General features: G+C 42.5%; 1 protein-coding gene across 6 annotated transcripts in view; it reads left to right on the top strand.

Moving 5' to 3' along the window:
- Nucleotides 1-23,899, top strand: part of CADPS (calcium dependent secretion activator) — a 389,515-nt gene that overhangs the window by 316,685 nt on the left and 48,931 nt on the right. For 3 of the 6 annotated variants that reach the window (XM_073350977.1, XM_073350978.1, XM_073350979.1), the window contains 3 exons: nt 3,857-4,003; nt 8,260-8,415; nt 16,080-16,227. In XM_073350977.1, coding sequence (XP_073207078.1) covers nt 3,857-4,003; nt 8,260-8,415; nt 16,080-16,227 — 451 coding nt within the window. The remainder of the gene's footprint in view (nt 1-3,856; nt 4,004-8,259; nt 8,416-16,079; nt 16,228-23,899) is intronic. The other 3 variants (XM_073350983.1, XM_073350980.1, XM_073350982.1) reach the window with 1 other exon arrangement.

Here is a 23,899-nt window from a genome sequence, read left to right as displayed (position 1 = left end):
CTTCAATCTCTCTGGTCACGCGATTACAGACATGAAAGTTGTGATATTACAACAGAAAAAATTTCAAATCCAAACTCCAGCGAGAGACTGTTGAATTGAAATTCATTTGCAAATTGGATACAATTAACTTAGGCTTGAATAGAGACTGGGAGTGGCTAAGTTATTATGCAAGGTAACCTATTTCTCCTTGTTTTTTCCTCCCCCCGCCCCCAGACGTTCTTGTTAAACCCTGGATTTGTGCTGGAAATGGCCCAGCTTGATTATCATACACATTGTAAGGAGAGTGGTCACTTTAGATAAGCTATTACCAGCAGGAGAGTGGGTTTGTGGGGGGAGGTATTTTTTCATGCTTCGTGTGTATAAAAAGATCTTCTACACTTTCCACAGTATGCATCTGATGAAGTGAGCTGTAGCTCACGAAAGCTTATGCTCAAATAAATTGGTTAGTCTCTAAGGTGCCACAAGTACTCCTTTTCTTTTTGCTATTTCCCCTTGTTTTCCTAACCAACCTCCCTCCCCCGTCCATTCCTCAGACGTTCTTGTTAAACCCTGGATTTGTGCTGGAAATGGCCCACCTTGATTATCATACACATTGTAAGGAGAGTGATCACTTTACATAAGCTATTACCAGCAGGAGAGCTGGGGGGGGGAAACCTTTTGTAGTGATAAAACACCCATTTTTTCATGATTTGTGTGTATAAAAGCATCTTCTGAATTTTCCACAGTATGCATCCGATGAAGTGAGCGGTAGCTCACAAAAGCTTATGCTCAAATAAATTGGTTAGTCTCTAAGGTGCCACAAGTACTCCTTTTCTAGATGTGTAAATGAGATCAGTTGCACCTGAAAAATAGTGAATGCAAAGGAGGAGGCTTCTTTCAAAATCAGCCCCTGTATGTTAACATTACACTACATACACTTGTCACGGAGTTTGGGGGAGTCCAGGCCCTGCACCCCTCTTCCTGGGATTCACTGAGACTCTCAGCCAGCCAGTAAAACAGAAGTTTTGTTGGACAAGAGGAACACAGTCCGAAACAGAGCTTATGGGTACAACCAGGACCCCTCAGTCAAGTCCTTCTGGGGGAGCAGGGAGCTTAGACCCCAGCCCTGGGGTTCCCTGCGTGCCTCCACCCAGCCTCAAACTGAAAACTAAACCCCCCAGCAAGCTCTCTCCTGCAGCCTCTGTTCACATTCCTGGGCAGAGGTGTTACCTTCCCCTCCCCTTCCTGGCTCAGGTGACAGGCTCTCAGGTCTCCCATCCCCAGGGCACATTCCCAGGTCAACACTCCCTTCTCCCTGCTGCATTACATCGTCACAACACTACATTATTTTGCTGTTAAAAGTTGTAACTTATCCTTGCAAGGGCCACAAAGCATCAGCAAAATATTGTGTTGTGTAAAAGATGTATGTTTAAATGTGAATGCAGTAAGAATTTTCTGTGGAAAATCATTTTACTAACACAGTGTTTAATGAATATGACACTAAGTATCTTCTTGAATTTTTGGTATTAAAAACAAAGGTGTTTTTTTTTATTTATGTGTTCACCATTTGTCTAATCTCTTTCAGTTGCTCTTCCTTACACATTTATATGTTATCCATCCCTTGCTATTTTTGATTTATTCAATATCAATATTAACTACACAGACTACCATCCCTAAAGATCTAACAATTTCTCAGTCATTATGAAATATGTGTATCATCTGAAAATCATCTTCACTTTAAGAGGCATATATGCATCTGAATGGAAACTGGATGGTTTTGTTTCATGAGAAGGCTCATATATATATAAATATTTCATTCATAAGGAGAACAATCAGATAGTGTTAAGTGAAATTTACCAGAAACATAAAGAAATCAGAAAGCATCTTTTTCACCCCAAAATGACATTAGACTGTATTTTCCCCTAGAGGTGGGACTGTGTTCAAAAGTTAAGAATGAAACTCCAAGTCATTCTGCCTCTTGGCTATGTAGCCAATGCCTTGAAATGCAGTTACTGGCTGATTCTTGTAAGGATACATTTTAAATGTGTTCTTGCATCAGCAATTTCATATCCAGTATTGTTGATGGAATTATGTGTATCTTTGTTTTCTGATATAATAAGATTGACCATAAGAAATGCAGCTCAAAAATGTATTTACGCCTATAGAAAATTGCTAATATAATAATCCATTGGAAGAGGAGAACATGAAATTATATAGTTTTGCAGGATGGCCGTTAAAGCTGCCCAGAAGACAATAGCAATATACGGAGTGGAAGAGACCTTCCAAAGCAGAGTTCTGGAATGATCATCCTACGTGTTCATATTGCTGAGCGAGATGATTGAGGCTGGATTAATTTTTAAAAATCTCATATTCTTTAGAGGCTAAGTGCCTAAAACTGCATGAATTCTAAGTCAATGGCAAAGTGTCCTCTGACTGCACTGTTACAGAAGTAAGCACTAAATCTGGTGTCCTGACTTAGGTTTTACTGTCTCCTTACTCAAACTCCCAGTGGGAATAAAGACACAATAAAAATTGAGCCAGGACTTCTGGATTTGCCTCTGAAATGAGGCTGTGAAGAATTTTTTTGGTTTATGCCATAATATGCTAAAGGCAGAAAGAGAGAGATTTCTGAAAATGACTTATTGCTTGTTGATCAGATAGCACAAGGAATAAACTTCCCAAATTCTGCATCTTTCAGATACCAAAACCCCATGTTCATATAAAATATTGTTATGATGAGATGCTTTTAAAATATGGTTATAACTATTTTATCAATGTAGGGATATTAAAATATTTTGGATGTTTTGGAAATTATGGGCATGAAGTGTACATTGTTTCTGGAAAGCATATTACATTGAACCACCTTGTATTTGATAGACTAAATCATTTTTTAAAAGTTCTCTTTCATGTAATCATTACATGTGCATCTTGAGAATGCTATTAAATTCATAATGCCCAGCTATATATACATCCTTCAGAAATGAACCATTGAGAGTACATCTCATGGCCCCATTTCCAATTGGGAAACAGTCACACACAAACCTCATGCTAATTAATCAGGATCTGTTCATAATTCTCTGCATACCACACTGAAAACATACACTTAGATGTCAGTGCACATTATAAAGTGTTCCTCCTCTCCGATCGTTAGGCCATGATCTAGCAAACAGGTACACACAGGGATATTCTTGCACCTGTTGAGCCCCACAAGGTTCTGCATGCATGGATATAGTTGCAAGATTGGAATCTTTCTCTTCTGGTTGGTGGAACAGTGTGCATGTGCTCCAAATGAAAACATATCTTTAATGTTTGGAGTGAGCAGGGTAAATGGGAAGTTTTCATTAAGGATAAAAGCCTGGCTCCATTGAGTTCTATGGCAAAACTCCCACTGATTTCAGCGGAGCCAGGATTTCACCCTCAGTGTTTACTATTTTGAACCCTGTTTCCAAGTCAAAACCTTTAAAATTCCTGATAGGTCTTTCAGTGTAGCTGTTTCATATATCCATCCAATCTAAATGTTGATATAGGAATTCAGATTTGCTTGCTCCTGGTATATTTTTAAATTAAAAGCTACTTTCTGTGCTCTGACATTGTATCAGGACCTGTGAATTAAGTTTATTTTATGTGGATGTTTGAGTAGTTTGTTAATTTGCAGCTTTTAATTTTTTTAGGTAACTTGCTTTTTATTTCAGACTAAAAAAAAATAACCGCACTTAAGCCTCCCATATTCATGCTTCTTTCTGAAATGGTTTGCTTTCGTTTTTTGACTGTTGTCTTGCTGTGAACTTTGCAGATTTGTTTATGAGTGTCACGTGCTTCTGCTACATCTGCATTGTCACTGTTATGGTATTTTTCTTTCTGTCTGTTTCTTCCACAGGAGTTTAACAAGTAATCTGCCCAATGTGAATCTACCAAATGTGAATCTCCCTAAAGTACCAAATCTACCAGTTAACATCCCACTAGGCATCCCACAAATGCCTAGCTTTTCTGCACCGTCATGGATGGCTGCTATATATGATTCTGAGTGTGTATTGAGTTCACATTAGATCTCATTTAAATTTAACGTAATCTTGGCATGGATATGTGTTGTTTGTTTCTGTGCATTATATATAACTTTAAAAGAGTGACAGAGATAGATAATTAGATATTTTACTAAATGAGGCAACCCTTATGTATATCTGGCATGTACATTAGAAGTTTTTATAAATATTGAGACTTTGTCTTACGCCCGCTGGAAGCTTGAGCAAGCATCTCACTTCACAAAATAATTGTTGACAGTGGGCTGTAGTCCTGTTGGAGTATAAACTACAGTACGTAAAATTTGAGCTGACATGTCTCAAAAGATAGGAAGAACCAACTGCAGTGCAAGTTGACTAATTTCCATGGACCAGATGTAGATCTAAAAGTGAGTTTTATTTTTCTGCAAGTTCCTTATTGCCTGGAATTCTTGTACAATATTGCAAACAAAAGGGGGAGGCATCTATAAGGCATCTTATGCATGACATGGGGAGCCCAATGGTAACTGAATTCTAGAATTCCATCCCAGCCTCAATACTTAAAAATCATTTTGAATGTCTTGAATCAAACGTAGGAAATCAAACAGGGCCCAAGTCACTAGTATGTAATAACTAGTGCTTTGGGTTCCTATGCCTAACACAAGTTTATTAACCTTGTTACTGTCCTATGATGTAGGATACATACTCAATGAAGAGGCAAGATAGATGCATGTTTTTCAGTGTAGGTCATGTGACTTCTGTAATTATGGTGGGTCCCCCTTAACAGTCATAGTCATTGAGTAGTGCCAGAGATCGGTACCCAAAGGGATAAACGAAGCTGTCACTGAGTGTTGGGCCATCATTCTAATAACATTTACTAGCATGAAAATTGAGACTTTCTAAGTTCTCAGTTCAAATTGCTGAACTTTACTTAGTGTTACACTGCAGAAGGATTGTCTCAGCCAGTCAAACCACAGGGATACTGGACAGTTACTGAGCCACCCATGTCCTGTTGTTTTTTGACAGCCATGCAGTATGCACACCCTGGTGCTTTGACTCAGAAATCTGCACCCATCTCCTACTGCTAACATGTACCTCACTTCTCATGAACTCCCACCTCCCAGCTGCCTTCCTGCTCCTTATAACCCACCTTCCTCCTGAGGAAAGTTCAAAGTCACCAGCACCACCCAAGAGGGCCGCTTCGTTTTAATAAATGCTTCTTGTATTCTCTCCCCACTCCCTCACTCCTTCTGTGACCATCCATTCCCCATCCTTTCTTCCCTCTTAAAAGCTGAAAGGGGAGAAATGTCAGGCCATGCCATGCCAGTCCAGAAAAGCACCAAGGCCCCAATTCATGAAAGGATTCCACTGTAGGAAGGTTAATGTTAAGCACATGCTTACATACTTCTCTGAATCATGTCCTACAACACGTGTCAGTTTACACACATGAGTACTGTGGAAGTCAGTAAGGCTACACATGTGCTTAACGTTAAACCTGTGCTTTCAGCAAAGCTTTTTATGTTGCTAAGGGTTGGGATCCCCAGAATAACTCGCCAAGCATCAGGGTACATCTGCACAGCAGCTGGGAAATGTAATTCCCAGCTCGGGTGGACGTACCCACGCTAGCACCTACATATAGCAGTACGTCCACAGTGGCATGGGTGATGGCTCAGTCTAACCACCCAAGTACCAAACCCCCCATCCCTCTGGGTAGGTGCTTTCCCTAAGAGGGGGAAAGTGAGGCAGTGTTAAAATTGGTGCTAGGTTCACTTACCTCAGCGGTGTGCTATACACAGCCTGGCAAACCAGTACTCAGAGCAATCTAAATTAGGGTCACCAGACGTTCCGATTTTATAGCGACAGTCCCAATTTTGGGGGTGCTTCTTCTTCTATAGGTGCCTTTTACCCCCCCAGCCCCCATCCCGATTTTTCATGCTTGCTGTCTGGTTACCCTAATCTAAGTTAAACTTGAAAACAAATAAAGTCTGTCAAAACTATGTCATGCTTTCATCTTTTTCTTATACCAGAGCTGCTGATAGGTTGCCATGCTTATTGATTTATTTAAATATTTATATTTAACAAAAAATTGTCACTTTACCCAAAGACAAAAAGTCTCACATTAACAATAAACGTCGACCTTTTATTCGGCAGGAAGGGTGGTAGAGAGGGGGCAATGGTCCAGGTACAGGAAGCTACACTTAATTTACATCTACACCTGGATTCTACTGAATATGCTCTATAGCACGGGTATCATTTTGGAAAGCAATACTAATGAACTGGAGGCAAAGCAAATGATCTTTTATATTCAAAAAAATTGAAATATTAGAGTAATTTGTGTTTCAAAGAAATACAACTCATATTCATGCTAAGTTGGCTGTATTGAAGGCTAGATTAGGCAGTATCTGTAAATAATACTTGAAAGTTTGTATTACTTTTTTCTCTGTGCATGCTCTGTGATCTTGTTTTTGAAAAGATAAGAATCAAGACATGACAGTAAAGTTGACAATCATCTTTAATAAAACTAAGGCTTAAGTGTGAAAGGCATTTTGCAAATTTCTATGTGATCAAAGTAATTTTGGTGCTATTGCACGAACAATGAACAGTTCATTTTGGACATAACATAGAATATTATTTTCCTCCCAGGAAAACCTAATAATGAGCTGTTCAAAAGAAGAAAAAAATACGGAGAGTAATTTTTTTGAAAATTCTGAAACCAGATGGGTGTCATAATGTTGTTGTAATAAATACCAATTATTGCATTCATGTGTATTTAATTATTTAAAACATAAATTCATGCAGTTCCAAAACTGGGCTTAGATTAGAAAAAGTTTAATTATTCTTAAGCATAGGTCTGAAACAGAAGAAACTACAAATGCAGATAGGTTGACTCTGGGGGCTGTGCTATGGAAGTTACACAAAATAGTTTTTTGACTCAAGATGCCATTTAAGGAAATGCCTGATTCTCTATCTTTTCAGTGTCCCAGTTCCCTTGTACCCACTCACCGTTCATTATAAAGGACTTGTTTTAGTGTTACCTCTCCCTTAGTGTCAGATACATCTGTTCCTACTTCTGAGCTGATTCGTTCTTTAAATTGTTACCTTTGTTAGCACAAGCCCTCACAGGACCCCTCTAGCATGTTGGGAATATGGTTTTCACCTGGCAGTAGCCATGTATGCATCAGCTATATTTTCCTCTGTAGCATTAACTCAATGCAGCTGGCATCTGTCACAATAGAAACACCCTTCCTCATCTGTTTCTATAGACGATGTCAGCACAAGTGATAATGCATGGTGTGTTAACATCTTATCAATTACTGTGTTAGCATTAGTGGTATGCGAGGAGGGGGTTAAAGCTCTTGAAGATCTCTTGGTAATTGTCATGAAAAAAAGAGAGAGAGCAAAAAGGGTTATAGATAAATTTTTCTGCACCAACAAAACACAATCCAGGCCTGTATTTTATTCTGTAAGTGGAGGTTTTAGACACAATTATAGTTGAAAAGAACCAAAGTAGCTACACACAACGAGCCCGAAGCGTCCCATCTGTGCACAGGAGTGGGTAAGACTATGCACTTTGGAAAGAATTCAGACTTTTGCAACCGACCAAAGACATTGCAAAAAAATAGAAATTTAAAAAAAAAAGTAAAAATCTGTTGCCCTGTAGTTGCCTTCGCAAAAGGCTGATCTGTGAGATGTGGAGTAGTTACCCTGACCAAAACTCTTTCACATGAGATGTCTCGTGTTTCTAGTTCAATTGCTTTACCCTGATTTTTTTCCAGCTGTTCAAGAGATAAGGTGTGTCCTCGCTCACCACTTGTTAGCACTGTCCTTTACCTGGTAATGTTGGGGAAAAAAATTAAAAATACGTCATTTGAAGGGAAAAAATGCATGAAACCCTAAATTTGAATAACTGCATACATTCATGTACTGTAGTTATTGTCAGTCAAGGGTTTTCTACCACAAATGTTAGCCTTAATTTTGAATAATCACATATGTCCGTGTGGTTATTAGCTAAGGCTGAATTTTACCATACACAGTTTCTCCAGTTAATGTGCGTAATTCATAATTTTGTCTTATCATCTGGTCTGGAAAGATTTGTGAGTTATAACAGCAAGGTAGACTAGGCAAATGTATGGTAAAACTCAAAAGCCTGATGATGGAGATTACCCAGCATTGTTCTGTGTATTAAGCCACTGTATGCCCTCAACTTGTACAAGAATGGTCTCCACATCAGGTTTCCAATAGTATGGTCCTGGGTATGACTTCTGTTTTCATTTTACCCTGCCAGCAATGGATCGGGAACCTCTGAAGATCTGTTTTGGAAACTTGATGCCCTACAGACCTTCATTCGGGATTTACACTGGCCTGAGGAAGAATTTGGAAAGCACCTAGAACAGCGTCTAAAACTTATGGCAAGTGACATGATCGAGTCTTGTGTTAAGAGGTACGTCTGAACAACGGAACCGGAAGGGTCTCTAACAGCAGATCACAAGAAATAGTCAGGGGCGGGGGGTTACCCTATCTTATTGGAAATGAGGGGGCCGTACTTTACCTTTTAGCTTGACTTCAGCCATTATTCTTTTTAAGCCCTAATTTGTTTCCATCCAGCACAGGCTTGGTGGTAGCACACTTTTTATCTCTGCAAATTATTGACCTCTAAAAGGCAACGTCTTTTAAATGTAGTCTCTAGTGAATGCCTATTCCCAATAAGGCAACAAACCCCGCTCAAGTCAGGCTTTCTCTGCTGTTGTTTATTGTGCGCCTCCTCTGGAGTCAGGTCTGGGTAACACATTAGGGCGCGGGAGAGCTGAATGCTGTAGAATTAGCCATGTGTGCTATCTCAGCACCCACATGAAGTGACCGACAAAGGAGATTGTGCCATTCAGAGAACCAGTCAGGCTTTCCGGCTGCCTTTGATTGAAAAAGTCATCACCGCTAATGCCACCTCATACGATACACGCCTGCAGAGCCTCGGAAACAGAGCACACACCTTAAAGGAACTCTTAGGACTATGTTAACAGTAGTCATTTTGGTAAGGAAACATCAAGGCTATCTTGTCACGCTACCCACAATTGTTTCCGGTTGGTTTCAGAAGGAGGTGATGGGGGTGGGGAGAAAGAAATGAACTGCGCATCCTCTGTCAGGAAAAAAGCAAATGGCAAAAGAACAGGTAGAGAGGCAGATGAAAGCCACAGCAGGTATGTGCAAGGATCAGGGGGGGTGCAGGTGGCTCTGTGCCACCATTGTCTGGCTGTCCTGCAAGTGCAAACGTGATTTATTTTTCTCTAATGGATCCACAACCTCCCCATCCACGAAGTGCAGAGATTTGGGCTCAGAAGTTGGAACGCAGAACGGGCAGTTACAGGGTTGCTACTGCTGCTGTGAAATAAAACACAGCATTCAGAGATTTGGATTAAAGGCCAGAGCCCACAGCTTTTATTGAAATACAATAACTCCCACGGCTGGTTATCTGGCACCCAATTAGCCCTGCAGTGCCAGGTAATGTTAAAATTTGAGGAGAGCCATCCTGTCATGGACTGGCTGGGATGATTTAGTGGGTGTTGGTCCTGCATTGAGCAGGGGTTTGGACTTGATGACCTCCCAAGGTCTCTTCCAACCCTATGATTCTGTGACACCAAAGAGATGCATTTTCCCATGCTACAGTCCCCAAACTATCCCAGCCTCTGGGAGGAACATGATTCCTCTGTGCCCAGAGAGCCTCTCCCCCACAGCGTGTGGCAGCCAGGCCCTCCTCCATGCTCTTTGTTGTTCCTTCCACCATTTTCAGCACATCTCTTCTGAACCCTGCGCAGCCATTTTACAGGAGGTGGCTCTGCCAGCTTTTGCCTTCTCAAGCTGAGCTCAGCCAGGGCCCTTTTAAGGTGCATGAATTGACAGCAAACACCCCAGTCTTTGTAGCATTGTGCAAGGGAATTTATCCTGATCTGCACCACTGAGGGCTAAGGTGCCAACTTCCCTTTCTGCAGCCAAGGTGGGACCTGCCTTTGGGCATCAGTGCTTCATTCTTCTGTGTCAACCTGCAGGAGGTTCTGGGCGAAGGCGGTAGAGAAAACGTATCTGTGCAGTGGCAGGAAAAAACTCTTTCCCAATCCCCGATACTGTGATCAGATTCATCCTGAGCCTGTGGGCGAGGACCAATCTGAATAATCTCAAGCTCATGAAGTCAGTCGTCCCCCAGAACTCAATGTCCAACTTCCCTTCTATTAACACCATTAAAAGGTCCCTTTTCAGATCTCCAGGGAGGACGAGTAGGAAGCACTGCAAGCTGCCAGTGAGGGAGTGAGAATGGCCACTGCTCTCAGTAGCAGCCTCTTTTAGCCCTTGCCAGCCTGGGGAGAGGCAATTTGCATCCATCTGTAAAAGGGCGACCCAGCCTCTTGCTGCCAATTCCACTGCCATGTCGCAGGAAGGCCAAAGCAGCCAGCATGGTCAACCTCCCCCACCATAGCAAAACAAACAAGGAAAAGGGAAAAAGAGAGGAAGACGTGAGATGCCCACAGCCTGCATTAATTTCCCAGCACTATCCCCCAGGTCACAGCAGGGTCTGTTCCCATAGAGGTACAGATCTTCATTCTCATGTAAACCTTTGGGTATTGATAAAGATTCCTTCCTGATCATCCAAAAGGCATGTTTAACTGTCAAGTTAGTGAAGTCTCTTATTCTGATGCAAACTGCACAATAGGTCATAAAGATTTGTTAATTATGTTGTGCCTTCTTTAAAGGTCTTGAGATGATTGTGATACCTGTGGCATTAGAAAAGCTAATGTTTCTTGCTCTGCCAGTATATTGTCTGATATAAATGCTAAAGGAGGACTTGTGGCACCTTAGAGACTAACCAATTTATTTGAGCATAAGCTTTCATGAGCTACAGCTCACTTCATTGGATGCATAAAAGTGGAAAATGCAGTGATGATGTTTTTATACACACAGATCATGAAAAAATGGGTGTTTTATCACTACAAAAGGTTTTCTCTCCCCCCACCCCACTCTCCTGCTGGTAATAGCTTATGTAAAGTGATCATACACATTGTAAAGAGAGGTTTCAGAGTAACAGCCGTGTTAGTCTGTATTCGCAAAAAGAAAAGGAGTACTTGTGGCACCTTAGAGACTAACCAATTTATTTGAGCATGAGCTTTCGTGAGCTACAGCTCACTTCATCGGATGCATACCGTGGAAACTGCAGAAGACATTATATACACACAGAGACCATGAAACAATACCTCCTCCCGCCCCACTGTCCTGCTCGTAATAGCTTATCTAAAGTGATCATCAAGTTGGGCCATTTCCAGCACAAATCCAGGTTTTCTTACCCTCCGCCCCCCACACACACACACACACACAAACTCACTCTCCTGCTAGTAATAGCCCATCCAAAGTGACCACTCTCTTCACAATGTGTATGATAATCAAATTGGGCCATTTCCTGCACAAATCCAGGTTCTCTCACTCCCTCACCCCCCTCCAAAAACCACACACACAAACTCACTCTTCTGCTGGTAATAGGTGCCACTTTGGATAAGCTATTACCAGCAGGAGAGTGAGTTTGGGGGGCGGGGTGAGAAAACCTGGATTTGTGCTGGAAATGGCCCACCTTGATTATCATGCACATTGTAGGGAGAGTGGTCATTTTGGATAAGCTATTACCAGCAGGAGAGTGAGTTTGTGTGGCAGGGGCGGGGAGAAAACCTGGATTTGTGCTGGAAATGGCCCAACTTGATTATCATACACATTGTAAGGAGAGTGATCACTTTAGATAAGCTATTACCAGCAGGAGAGTGGGGTGGGAAGAGGTATTGTTTCATGGTCTCTGTGTATATAATGTCTTCTCCAGTTTCCACAGTATGCGTCCGATGAAGTGAGCTGTAGCTCATGAAAGCTTATGCTCAAATAAATTGGTTAGTCTCTAAGGTGCCACAAGTACTCCTTTTCTTTTTGCACTTTAGATAAGCTATTACCAACAGGAGAGTGGGTTTGTTTTGCCAGGGGAGAGGAGGAGAGAAAACCTGGATTTGTGCTGGAAATGGCCCACCTGGATTATCATACACATTGTAAGGAGAGTGATCACTTTACATAAGCTATTACCAGCGGGAGAGTGGGGTGGGGGGAGAGAAAACCTTTTGTAGTGATAAACAGCCATTTTTTCATGATTTGTGTGTATAAAAACAAACATCTTCTGCATTTTCCACAGCATGCATCCGATGAAGTGAGCTGTAGCTCACAAAATCTTATGCTCAGATAAATGGGTTAGTCTCTAAGGTGCCACAAGTCCTCCTTTTCTTTTTTCTGATATAAATGCTGAGTGTCTTAAGTTGTTTCCATTGTCTGACTCTGTTCTCTAAGAGCAAACTGAAAATAGATGCATCGGTCTGAACCTCTAGCTAGCATTATATAAGCTGTAAATATTACACTAAGGAAATAACTAGGTGGAGTTTAGCGGTTCTACACTGCAGAAACATTGTAGGATTATTCCTGAAGAAGGATAGCTGCTGGCTTGCTGCTCAGTCTTTTTAGCAGTAAAGAGGATTCTTCTTGAGCTGGATTTCTGTGCTTCTCCATGCTTTTGCTTTGACTTGGCTCACCTACCAGCATGTGTCCATGAAATACAGCACTCTGCTCTTTATTGGCCATTCAGTGTGCCTCCCGGCTCCATTACCATGACATTTCTTTTCTCTTTCTTTAAAAAAAACTAACCCTTCCATTGCTATACCTTGGGGAGTATCTTGGGGTATTCTGTACCTCAGAATACTTCTGTTATATGCTTTAGTGTCCCTTTTAAATACATTTCCTGTAATGAGAGAACAGTTCATGATGATGCTTTAGAAGTGGGACTGATCATGCTCATCTTTCCAGGCAGACGCAAAACCATGGTCCTGATCGTTTAAAGATTCCATCACCTTGCGTCAACATCAGGGTGCTAACCCCTGTGCTCTGGCTAATGTCTGGTAATGGTAATTACATCAGGCCAATCCACTTCTGGCATAAGCCAATGATGCTGTGCTCCCTGCTTACACCAACTGTGAATTTGGCTCCTTCTCTCAACCTGTATTTCCCTATCAGTTTCAGTTTGACATGGTATTTTTCTTGACTTCTTCCTCTAACCTACAGCTCACTCTTGCCGTGCACTATTGAACAGCTGCCACATTTCACAAGTGGCTGCATCTCAGTGTGGGGGAAATGAGCTCCCCTATCAAGACCCTGTCTCTGTTATCAGATCCAAGCTGGCAGCCCCATGTGCTCATACAGATCTGATTACAGATCAGGAGCTTCATTTATAGATATCAGCCTACATTTCCATAGCCCTTCCTGATCCTTGAAGGTCAAAGGTATTATGGGTAATTGATATTATTCATTGTTTCTAATTCCAGGTGCCTATATCAATTTGTTGATACAGGCCCACTGATGTCGTCATTCTGTGTTGTGTTTCTAATAATTAATAGAGTACTCCCTTAACTACAAAGTCCCTCTAACATTTTGCATTCAGAGAATTCAGGAATCAGAGGACATTACTCATTATGCTAAAAGTGTTCCTAATACGAAATACTTGAGCCACTTATGGCCCAGTAAGTATTTAAAAATTATTGTCAACCAATCTGGCAGTCTTTAGTCAGACAAAACCCTTATGGAAATAAAAAATGTAACTCCCACTCAAATTTTAACTGAATAATTATACATATGCTCTATTTTACATCTGACTTTTTGTAAAGGTATCCTGGTACATGTGTGTTTGTTTTTCAAAGAAACAACTTCTAGGAACATTTGTAAAATCAAAGAAAGATTCAGCCAAGCAAAAACACTTTGAAAAGATAGAATTGCACTAATCCAGTAGTGGCCTTCCAGTTAAGCAATTAACAGGTTTGTATCAGCTGTGTTTAGTATTCAGAGTAACAGCCATGTTAGTCTGTCTTTGCAAAAAGAAAAGGAGTACTTGTGGCACCTTAGAGACGAACCAATTTATTTGAGCATGAGCTTTCGTGAGCTACAGCTCACTTCATCGGATGCATACCGTGGAAACTGCAGTAGACATTATATACACACAGAGACCATGAAACAATACCCCCTCCCACCCCACTGTCCTGCTGATAATAGCTTATCTAAAGTGATCATCAAGTTGGGCCATTTCCAGCACAAATCCAGGTTTTCTCACCCTCCGCCCCCCCCCCACACAAACTCACTCTCCTGCTAGTAATAGCCCATCCAAAGTGACCACTCTCTTCACAATGTGCATGATAATCAAGGTGGGCCATTTCCTGCACAAATCCAGGTTCTCTCACCCCCTCACCCCCCTCCAGAAACCACACACACAAACTCACTCTCCTGCTGGTAATAGCTTATCCAAAGTGACCACTCTCCCTACAATGTGCATGATAATCAAGGTGGGCCATTTCCAGCATAAATCCAGGTTTTCTCACCCTCCCACCCCCATACACACACAAACTCACTCTCCTGCTGGCAATAGCTCATCCAAACTGACCACTCTCCAAGTTTAAATCCAAGTTTAACCAGAACGTCTGGGGGCGGGGGTAGGAAAAAACAAGGGGAAATAGGCTACCTTGCATAATGACTTAGCCACTCCCAGTAAGTCATTAAGCAAGGTAGCCTATTTCCCCTTGTTTTTTCCTAACCCCCCCCCCCCCCAACGTTCTGGTTAAACTTGGATTTATGCTGGAAATGGCCCACCTTGATTATCTCTGACTGGTTTATGAATGTTATAATTCTTGACATCTGATTTCTGTCCATTTATTCTTTTACGTAGAGACTGTCCAGTTTGACCAATGTAAATGGCAGAGGGGCATTGCTGGCACATGATGGCATATATCACATTGGTGGATGTGCAGGTGAACGAGCCTCTGATAGTGTGGCTTACGTAGTCTCTACGTAAAAGAATAAATGGACACAAATCAGATGTCAAGAATTATAACATTCATAAACCAGTCGGAGAACACTTCAATCTCTCTGGTCACGCAATCACAGACATGAAGGTCGCTATCTTACAACAAAAAAACTTCAAATTCAGACTCCAGCGAGAAACTGCTGAATTGGAATTCATTTGCAAATTGGATACTATTAATTTAGGCTTAAATAGAGACTGGGAGTGGCTAAGTCATTATGCAAGGTAGCCTATTTCCCCTTGCTTTTTCCTACCCCCTCCCCCAGACGTTCTGGTTAAACTTGGATTTAAACTTGGAGAGTGGTCAGTTTGGATGAGCTATTGCCAGCAGGAGAGTGAGTTTGTGTGTGTGTGTGTGTGTGTGTGTGTGTGTGTGTGTGTTCCCGGGGGGGATGGGGTGAGAAAGCCTGGATCTGTGCTGGAAATGACCCACCTTGATTACCATGCACATTGTAGGGAGAGTGGTCACTTTGGATGAGCTATTACCAGCAGGAGAGTGAGTTTGTGTGTGTGGTTTTTGGAGGGGGGTGAGGGGGTGAGAGAACCTGGATTTGTGCAGGAAATGGCCCACCTTGATTATCATACATATTGTGAAGAGAGTGGTCATTTTTGATGGGCTGTTACCAGCAGGAAAGTGAGTTGGGGGGGGGGGGGCGGAGGGTGAGAAAACCTGGATTTGTGCTGGAAATGGCCCAACTTGATGATCACTTTAGATAAGCTATTACCAGCAGGAGAGTGGGGTGGGAGGAGGTATTGTTTCATGGTCTCTGTGTGTATATAATGTCTACTGCAGTTTCCACGGTATGCATCCGATGAAGTGAGCTGTAGCTCACGAAAGCTCATGCTCAAATAAATTGGTTAGTCTCTAAGGTGCCACAAGTACTCCTTGTGTTTAGTATTGTGTACCAATAGACAGAATTTCCTTTAATTCATCATGTTTACTGTTTGATTGTATTTCAACCGCAGGTATAAATTATCCAAAACAGTCCAAATTATGGGTGTTCACTTTTAACGCTTCTATATGTAATCTCATCACACTGTTTACCAAGTATGAGAAAGCAGTAGTTTCTCTGAGACCATTACACACTTTATCCGTAGCACAGAGTGTTTCTTTTTAAATTGGAAAATCATTTTTAGTACAACACATTTGAAATAATTGTATTCTACCATTTATGGTCTTTTCCTACTTTCTTTAATAGAACCAGGATTGCATTTGAAGTAAAGCTGCAAAAAACCAGTCGATCAACAGATTTCCGAGTCCCTCAGTCAATATGCACCATGTTTAATGTTATGGTTGATGCCAAAGCTCAGTCAACAAAACTTTGCAGTATGGAAATGGGCCAAGAGGTAAAAATGCAAATTATTTTTTATATAATTTAGAGAAAACTTAATGAATTTTCCCATCTCCTATTCTGCTAGTTTCAGAAACATTCTAACCATTGTGGATTTTAGCCTTCTGTATAGAGTATGCCAATGAATATTCAGGGTCTCTCCATCAAATAAATCTATCTAATGGATATGGACATTCAGAATTCCAGTCATTTAGTAGTGATGGTTGGCAAGGATTGTGGTGTGTGTAAGCTACCTTTAAAGCCTGCTGATGCATGATGAACATGTTTATTGAGTCATTAACTCCACCTTGGAGCCATATCTTTGCCAAAAAGCTGGGTATTTACATGTAGTCACCAGATTTATAAGATATGACTATTTTGAGTAGACAAACAGGAAGAAAACAAAAATATTAAACTGTTTGTTTTGTTAAAAAGACATCTTCCTAAAATACATTTGAATTCCACCTGATTTGACTTCCTTGAATATTGACTGAAATCAGCAAGTTTTATGATCCCAATTGTCCAGGTTCTTAATGACTCAAGGTTTCAAAAACAATCCAGTTTTGACCACTTGCTGATCTATTTTGTTCGTTGTAGATACATTGTTGCAGCTTGAAATTTCCATATTTAATATTCAAAGTAGAAAGACATGCTAAATTGGGCTAGATTGAATGCATCATCATGATCCTTGTGCTCCTATGGCTTTAAGCCAAGTTATATTTTCATATATCAGGCTCGAATCAGAGCTATTGCTTGGAACTCCTATTTTGTTGCCAATGGGGGTCTCCTAGATAAGATCTTCCACTACAGCTTTACATGTTCGGAATATATAATAAATCATTGCAAGTTGTTTGTTCTTTTTAATTATTTACCTCACTCTGATCTATAATCCTCTTTAAGGGTCTGACCCAAAGCTCATTCGAGTCAGTGGGAATTTGGCTTTGGGTCAGGCCCATTGTCCTTTATATTTTTATGTTTTCAGTTGTAGCATTTTGTTTGTGACAGTCTCTTTTGGGGGACGAGGGGTTTCAAGCTTCTGATGGTTGAGTTTCTTTCCTCAGCCACCTATCCAATTTAGGGCACGTACTAAACGGACTCTCGTCAGCCCAAGACATGACTATTAGGCTGGTTGGTGGAATCACAACATTTCCGCTCCCTAGTTGTTTCTTCATTCTTGCTCTCCTCCTTTATCCCCCTAGTTCTTCAACCCGACAACAGCCATGCTGGCCCCTTCCTATCAGCCAGCAGGGTGAGGGTTGCAATGCTAACACCTTCATCTACTCTCCAACACACTGCAAATCACGCACTAAACCTTAGGACAGTGTTTCCCAAACTAGGGATGCCACTTGTGCAGGGAAAGCCCCTGGCGGGCCCGGCCGGTTTGTTTACCTGCTGCGTCCGCAGGTTCGGCCGATCGCGGCTCCCACTGGCCGCGGTTCGCTGTCCCCGGCCAATGGGGGCTGCAGGAAGCGACGTGGGCTGAGGGACTTACTGGCCGCCGCTTCCCACAGCCCCCATTGGCCGGGCACAGCGAACCGCGGCCAGTGGGAGCCGCGATCGGCCGAACCTGCGGACGCAGCAGGTAAACAAACCGGCCCGGCCCGCCAGGGGCTTTCCCTGAACAAGCGGCATCCCGAGTTTGGGAAACACTGCCCTATTGAATTAAATTTGGGGGAGGAGTGACATTTCTGAGATCAGGCCAACTCCCACAGTACATGGGATACTACAGGGCTAGCTAGTTATGTTAATCACAATGGTCAAGTCTGTTACCCAGTAATATGGGGATCTGATAGCATTGGCTAAATCCAGAAGTGCTGGCGGGAGTTGTGTGTATTTCCTCATACACCCTTCGATACGGCAGTTTCCTTTGAACTCTGTGTGTCAGTGCATGATGGAGGCCACCAGACGCATTTGGCCTTTGGCCTGGGACAAATCGAAGATCTTCAGAGATCAAAGCCCTGCGTTCAACCCACTTAGCCACTCAGCTCTTCTCAGTTGCGCCAAGAGTGAGCGTAAGTCTCTGGAAATCTTTGTGTGCTTCTTTGAGAAGGTATTTGGTATATTAGCTTGGAGATAACATAAGTATGGTGTGAAACAGCAGTTGCTGTGCTAGGATGTTTTTAACAAATAGCTGCACTAATAGACCTGTAAATCAGATGTAAATTATCAGTGCACACGTTCCTGTTTAGGGCTGCACTACTCAGACACCCTCCTTTAGCTTTGCTTCTTTTTAATGAATTTCCCTGCCCTCATCTTGACCTTCTCTGCTCATACCACTCCATTTTGGGGGCTACCTCCCCTCCTCTTGAAGTTGTGCGAACTTCTGGCTTGAACCATTTATATTTGGAGGATGAAAAGGGTTGATAAAGATTAAAATATGAGAGTGTGTGTGTGTGCGTGTGTTTGTAATTGTTGTATCCAGAAATGCTACTCCAGCTATTCCATTCCAATTCTAAGCTAAACTCAGAGACTATCATCAAATAGACTAAAAACATGTAACCACCAAATTGGAAACCGGATATCAATTTGGCCTCCTCATACCCCGTTATAATGCACTGTAGGTGAAGTTCTCCCCAATGCACATGGCCATGTAAGGTTTCACTAAGTCTTTCTTAACTCCTTAAAAAGGGCTTTAAGTGGTTCAAAGGTTTTGTGCTGAACTCCTCCTGCACAGGGGTGAATTTCTCTCCATGAACAGCTCATGAATAGTCCTTAGATTCAATGTGTATCTAAAATCTGTTCATCCAACAACAAATAGCAAACAAGTTCATACAAATTATGATCTGTTGGCAGGCTGTTCATGAACCAAAAAAGGGGTAAAATTGTCAAATAAATTGTTCAAATGTCATAGTTTGCGCAGCTCTAGTCAAAGTAGACACTGCTTGGAAACATACCATCAATTTTTATCTTAGTGAAAGCCACACACTAGTACAGACAGACTCTTTTGAGCTATGATTTGACCTGACTTTTAGCATTTTTACCTACAAGCCCTTTCTTTTAAAACTATCTTAAGTTGCATTCACTTTATATTAACAGACATACGAATTGTTTGACGCATTTTAAAAGTATTACTCGATTGAAAACATACCCATCGTCTCATTTCCCTGTCCTTATATCTAAAAGCAGCTGTTAAAACATTTGGTAAACATACTTTACCATCTTAAATATTTATTTTTTCTCTGAATTTTTAATACATCAATTGATATACATTTATGTATTAAATGTTTCTCAGTTGGTCTAGTATGTTTTTATTTAATACCCAAGGTCAGATGGTCCTAACAGAAATACAGCATACCCACAATCTGTTACATGACAAGGCAAAATATACATCACGTGAAGTCAAGTGGAGTAATTTTAGTGTAGGAATTGTGGATTTTATTCATTTATCTAATAGCGAATTGTGATTAACTCTCTCAAAAGTTTTTGTTAAATTGAATGAAAAAGATCAATTATTTGACCTCAAACCAGATGCATTCTCATAAGAAATGTCAGGATCTGTAGAATATGAAACCAACTTTTGCAAAAGAAGCATTTTCTTAGAAATCCTTTTGTGCCAGATCCAGAACACAACCTTTTCCTAGCTGGGTAATTATTTACAAAGGGAGGGTCAAATGGATTTCCACCTTCAGTTTCAGGATGGAATCTCTAGTCGGTAAAGCCAGTAACGCAAGAGCTTTGGCAGTAGAGGTATGCCAATATATTACATGCAGGTGATATTTCCCAATCATTTTTGCCAGGTTTCTCAGAAATGCTTTGTATTTCAGAAGCCCCAGGCCTGGACTGTACTGCAGCCACTGCATGGTGCATGGCCAGCACTAAGCAGCCCTAAATCCAACCTTGCCTGCCATGGGACGAACACCAGAGGCAGGGATCATCTGTCTTAGAGCTTCTTATACCTTCCCTGCAACCACCTTAGGGAGCAAGGCCAGGAGAAAGACGACATGGCCAACGCCGTTTTGTGCTTCCTGCCTGCCATCGTGCCCCCTTGGGGGCACTGCCAATCTTACAGCGGGAGACCAGCCAGGAGTATGGCATCCTCAGAAGCAGTGGAGGACAAAGGTGGCTTAAAGCATTCCCCTCTCCTGAGCTGAGCTGGGGTGTGCAGAGCTGGTCATGGCCCAAGATTGGGCTGCTGTGGCCAGGGCTTTGATAAACAGGGCGAGTTTGACCTAAAAACCTAAGAGGCCAAATGGCGACTCGGTGTTAAGGTTTGGCTCCAGTGGAATTCCACTTATGCCAGCTCTGAATTCGGCCTCCTGTGTTCAGAATGAGGAGCAGCCTCCACCACTGGACAGCAGCTGCGGGAGTCCCATGCCCCTCCTGACAGCAGCCGCGATGGATGTTCTGCCACTTAGAAAGTCATTTACCTTCTCGGGCTCCATGTTAGTGCTCTCCATGCACTTCTTATTTGCTTTGTTAACAAGCTTTTAGTTGAAAATAGATTTGCCAGTACTTTTCACACTGTATTTTTTTATACACACCTAGCCATTCTTTTAGTGAAAACCCATGATTTATCCCATGAGAATGAACAGCAACAAACTTCACCCCCCCACACACATCTCCAGCAAACAAAACTCCTTCATTAAAATAATGTGCTAAATGAGGCAAATGAAGTATGTCTTTTGGGCTAATATGCAAGACCTAAAATTGAGTGGATGGAACTTTGACTTAAACTCAGTACCTCACCATTTACAATGGGCCATGCCTTCAAAAAGCCCATGTGCGCTTCTGTGCACACCCAGCGTGTCATTGGTGAGCTCCAGCACCGACGTGACGAGTCTTGCTTTGCATTTTCCCATGTAATCCCACTCTCTCTGCACACGCTGGAGTTGAGTTAGGTGTGCACGGAGTCACGCTCAAAAACTAGTGCACGTGCCCAAATTCCATAGCTCTGTTAGTGTCTATAGCATTTGATGGAAGCTTCATTGTTCTGCACTTACTTGGCAGTGCGCACGCCCCCAAAAGGGTTACATCCTCCGAGTTGCTTCCACTAGGGTGTGCTGACACTATTTGCAACACTGGTGTGCTGCTCCCCGGCAGTGCTCCACCAGTCATCCACCACCCTTAGTAAACCTCTGCAAACATGGTCGTGGCTGCTGGAGATACAGAGATCCCGCATGGGGAAATTGCAGCAGAAAGGAGAGCGTACGTTCCCGCAGAAAAGAGATGGAGAAACTTTACACCTCAGGAGGAAGGATGCAGAGGAGGTGGACAAGTCTCTACCTCCCAAAATGAAACTGAGCAGTAATAGTTATTCTGAAGATCACAAACAAGGGAGATGGCACCCCCGCCTCCAGCAAGCATGGAAAGAACTTCTCGGATTCTGCCTATGGATCGTACTGCCATTGCTTACTGCTGGAAGCACTTCTCCCGGACAGCCGCTAGCCCCTGCTCAGACGAGATCTGACGCACACTGCGTTCTGTTTCTCAAATGGCTGTCAGACTTGGGGGATGTTTGGGACAGATCAGTGGGGCCTAGGTCAGACGCCCCCTTGCCAGCCTATAGCTGTATCAGGCAGGTGCAAGCAGACACTTCTGCTGTCTGTGGCTTTAATTCACCATCCTCTCAATACCTTTCCTTCCTCCAACCTCAAGCTCCAGCACCCAATCAGACTCCCTTTCCACCACCTCCTATTCTGCCTGCACCATGCCAACTCACAGCACTGCTGTGCTCCATCAGACCCTCAGCTGCACTTCCCAGCTTCATCGTCCTCTCGCTGCCTTCTCCGCTCCACATGGCACCGGGCCAGTTTCTCTCCCAGATGTGGGTGGAGCCTTCCCCACCCATACGGGAGTTGTCACATTCCACAGATGCCTTCTGCTCTGTTTCCAGGACTTCCCAACAGATAGAAGATGCAGTCAAGGGGAGGAGAACATGGAGAAAACTCCACCCCTCCAGATACATGCCGAAATCCATTCCTATTCACCATCACTTCATACAGATCCTGGTCCAAGATGGGGGATGCACCCTCTGGATTCAACCAAGCTCCTCTGGGTGCACCTTTGTGCTCAGCAGTTGCAGCTGCCTTTCCTGATTGGTGTGAGATCTCCAGATTTTAAAGTAGGCCAAATAGGTTCTGATGAGTAAGTGAAATGTAGCTACTGTGACAAAGTTCCTGCTCTGCCTTGGTGGGTCCTGCACTTATTGGCGGATTTGTTCCCCTCAGAGGTTCACAGCAGCCCTCACTTTGGTGGCTCAAATCTGCCATTCACTCAGATGGATCCGGGGAACAGGCCAGGGACCTTCCCCTCTGGTGGAACCTACAGTCCAGTTCAACTCCTCAGGTATCAAGTAGGGAGTTGGAGGGATGGAGGGAACCCGGGCCCGCCCTCTACTCCGGCTTCCAGCCCAGGGCCCTGTGGATTGAAGCTGTCTACAGTGGCTCCTGTAACAGCTGCTTGACAGCTACAACTCCCTGGACTACTTCCCCACGGCCTCCTCCCGACACCTTCTTTATTCTCACTGCAGGACCTTCCTCCTGATGTCTCATAATGCTTGTACTTCTCAGTCTTCCAGTAGTAGGCCTTCTCACTCTCAGCTTCTTGCGCCTCTTGCTCCCAGCTCCTGTACGCACACCACAAACTGAAGTGAGCTCCTTTTTAAACCCAGGTGCCCTGATTAGCCTGCCTTAATTGATTCTAGCAGCTTCTTGATTGGCTGCAGATGTTCTAATCAACCTGTCTGCCTTGATTGTTTCCAGAAAGTTCCTGATTGTTCTGGAACCTTCCCTGTTACCTTATCCAGGGAAAAGGGACCTATTTAACCTGGGAAAAGGGACCTATTTAACCTAATATATCTGCCTTCTATCACTCTCCTGTAGCCATCTGGCCTGACCCTGTCACACTACATATATAAGAATATTTGTCATGTAACTATAGTTACTATAAGGCATTGATACAGATTTTGGACCCACAAAGCAGGGCATTGAAACAAAAATTCTTCAGGAGGCAAATGTTCGTTTGTAGAAAAATAGTTTTTGCCACTAAATTCCCCCAGCCACTAAATTGCCCATATGGAAGTGGGCAAGCACCACCCTGGTATTTGGGGCTCTCATCTTCATTTGGTCTGTCCCCATGGTTCAGCCAAATGCTCACTCTATTACTTCTTAATCTGGCTTGTGAGGAATGCTAGATTTTGGGTGCACCACTTGACACAACTGCCCTAGTCCAGTGCCAAGACTGATAATCTCAAGTCCAGTCCTTAATTCAGTTCACCTACATTGAAACTCAGCTGTAACATTTTACATATTGTTGCTGTCTGGCTTCCAAGTACAATGAAAACAAGTCCTTGTACTTTGTCATCGGAGACGTACAGAATGTATTCTGTGCAAGATCATTTCCTCCTCCCCCGCTTTTGCCTCCTAAAAATATTACAGGTAACGATCTCTGGTATTTCAGTTAAATGAGTTTTTATTCATGTTTCATTTCCCATTGCTTATTGTTTCTGTGCAAGCTGCTGCTTTTTTCATGGCCCCATTGAATTAGGTCCCCTTTTTAAAAAAAAAATTATGTTATTTATTATTTATTTTTATGTGTTCTTTTTCCTGTTTTCTGCACCTTCCTCTTAATTTCTGTCCCCAATCATCTGAAAGTTTGCTAAAGAGTGGGTAAGTGTGTCCTACATTTTTTTTCTTTTTTCCAAGTTCCTGTAATCACATGTTATTGTTTTATTGGAAAAGAAAATATAG

The sequence above is a fragment of the Lepidochelys kempii genome, chromosome 7 (genome assembly GCF_965140265.1).
Source record: "Lepidochelys kempii isolate rLepKem1 chromosome 7, rLepKem1.hap2, whole genome shotgun sequence".
Classification (NCBI taxonomy): Eukaryota; Metazoa; Chordata; order Testudines; family Cheloniidae; genus Lepidochelys; species Lepidochelys kempii.
Note: the sequence above shows the minus strand (reverse complement) of the source record. Positions and strands in the feature narration are given on the sequence as shown.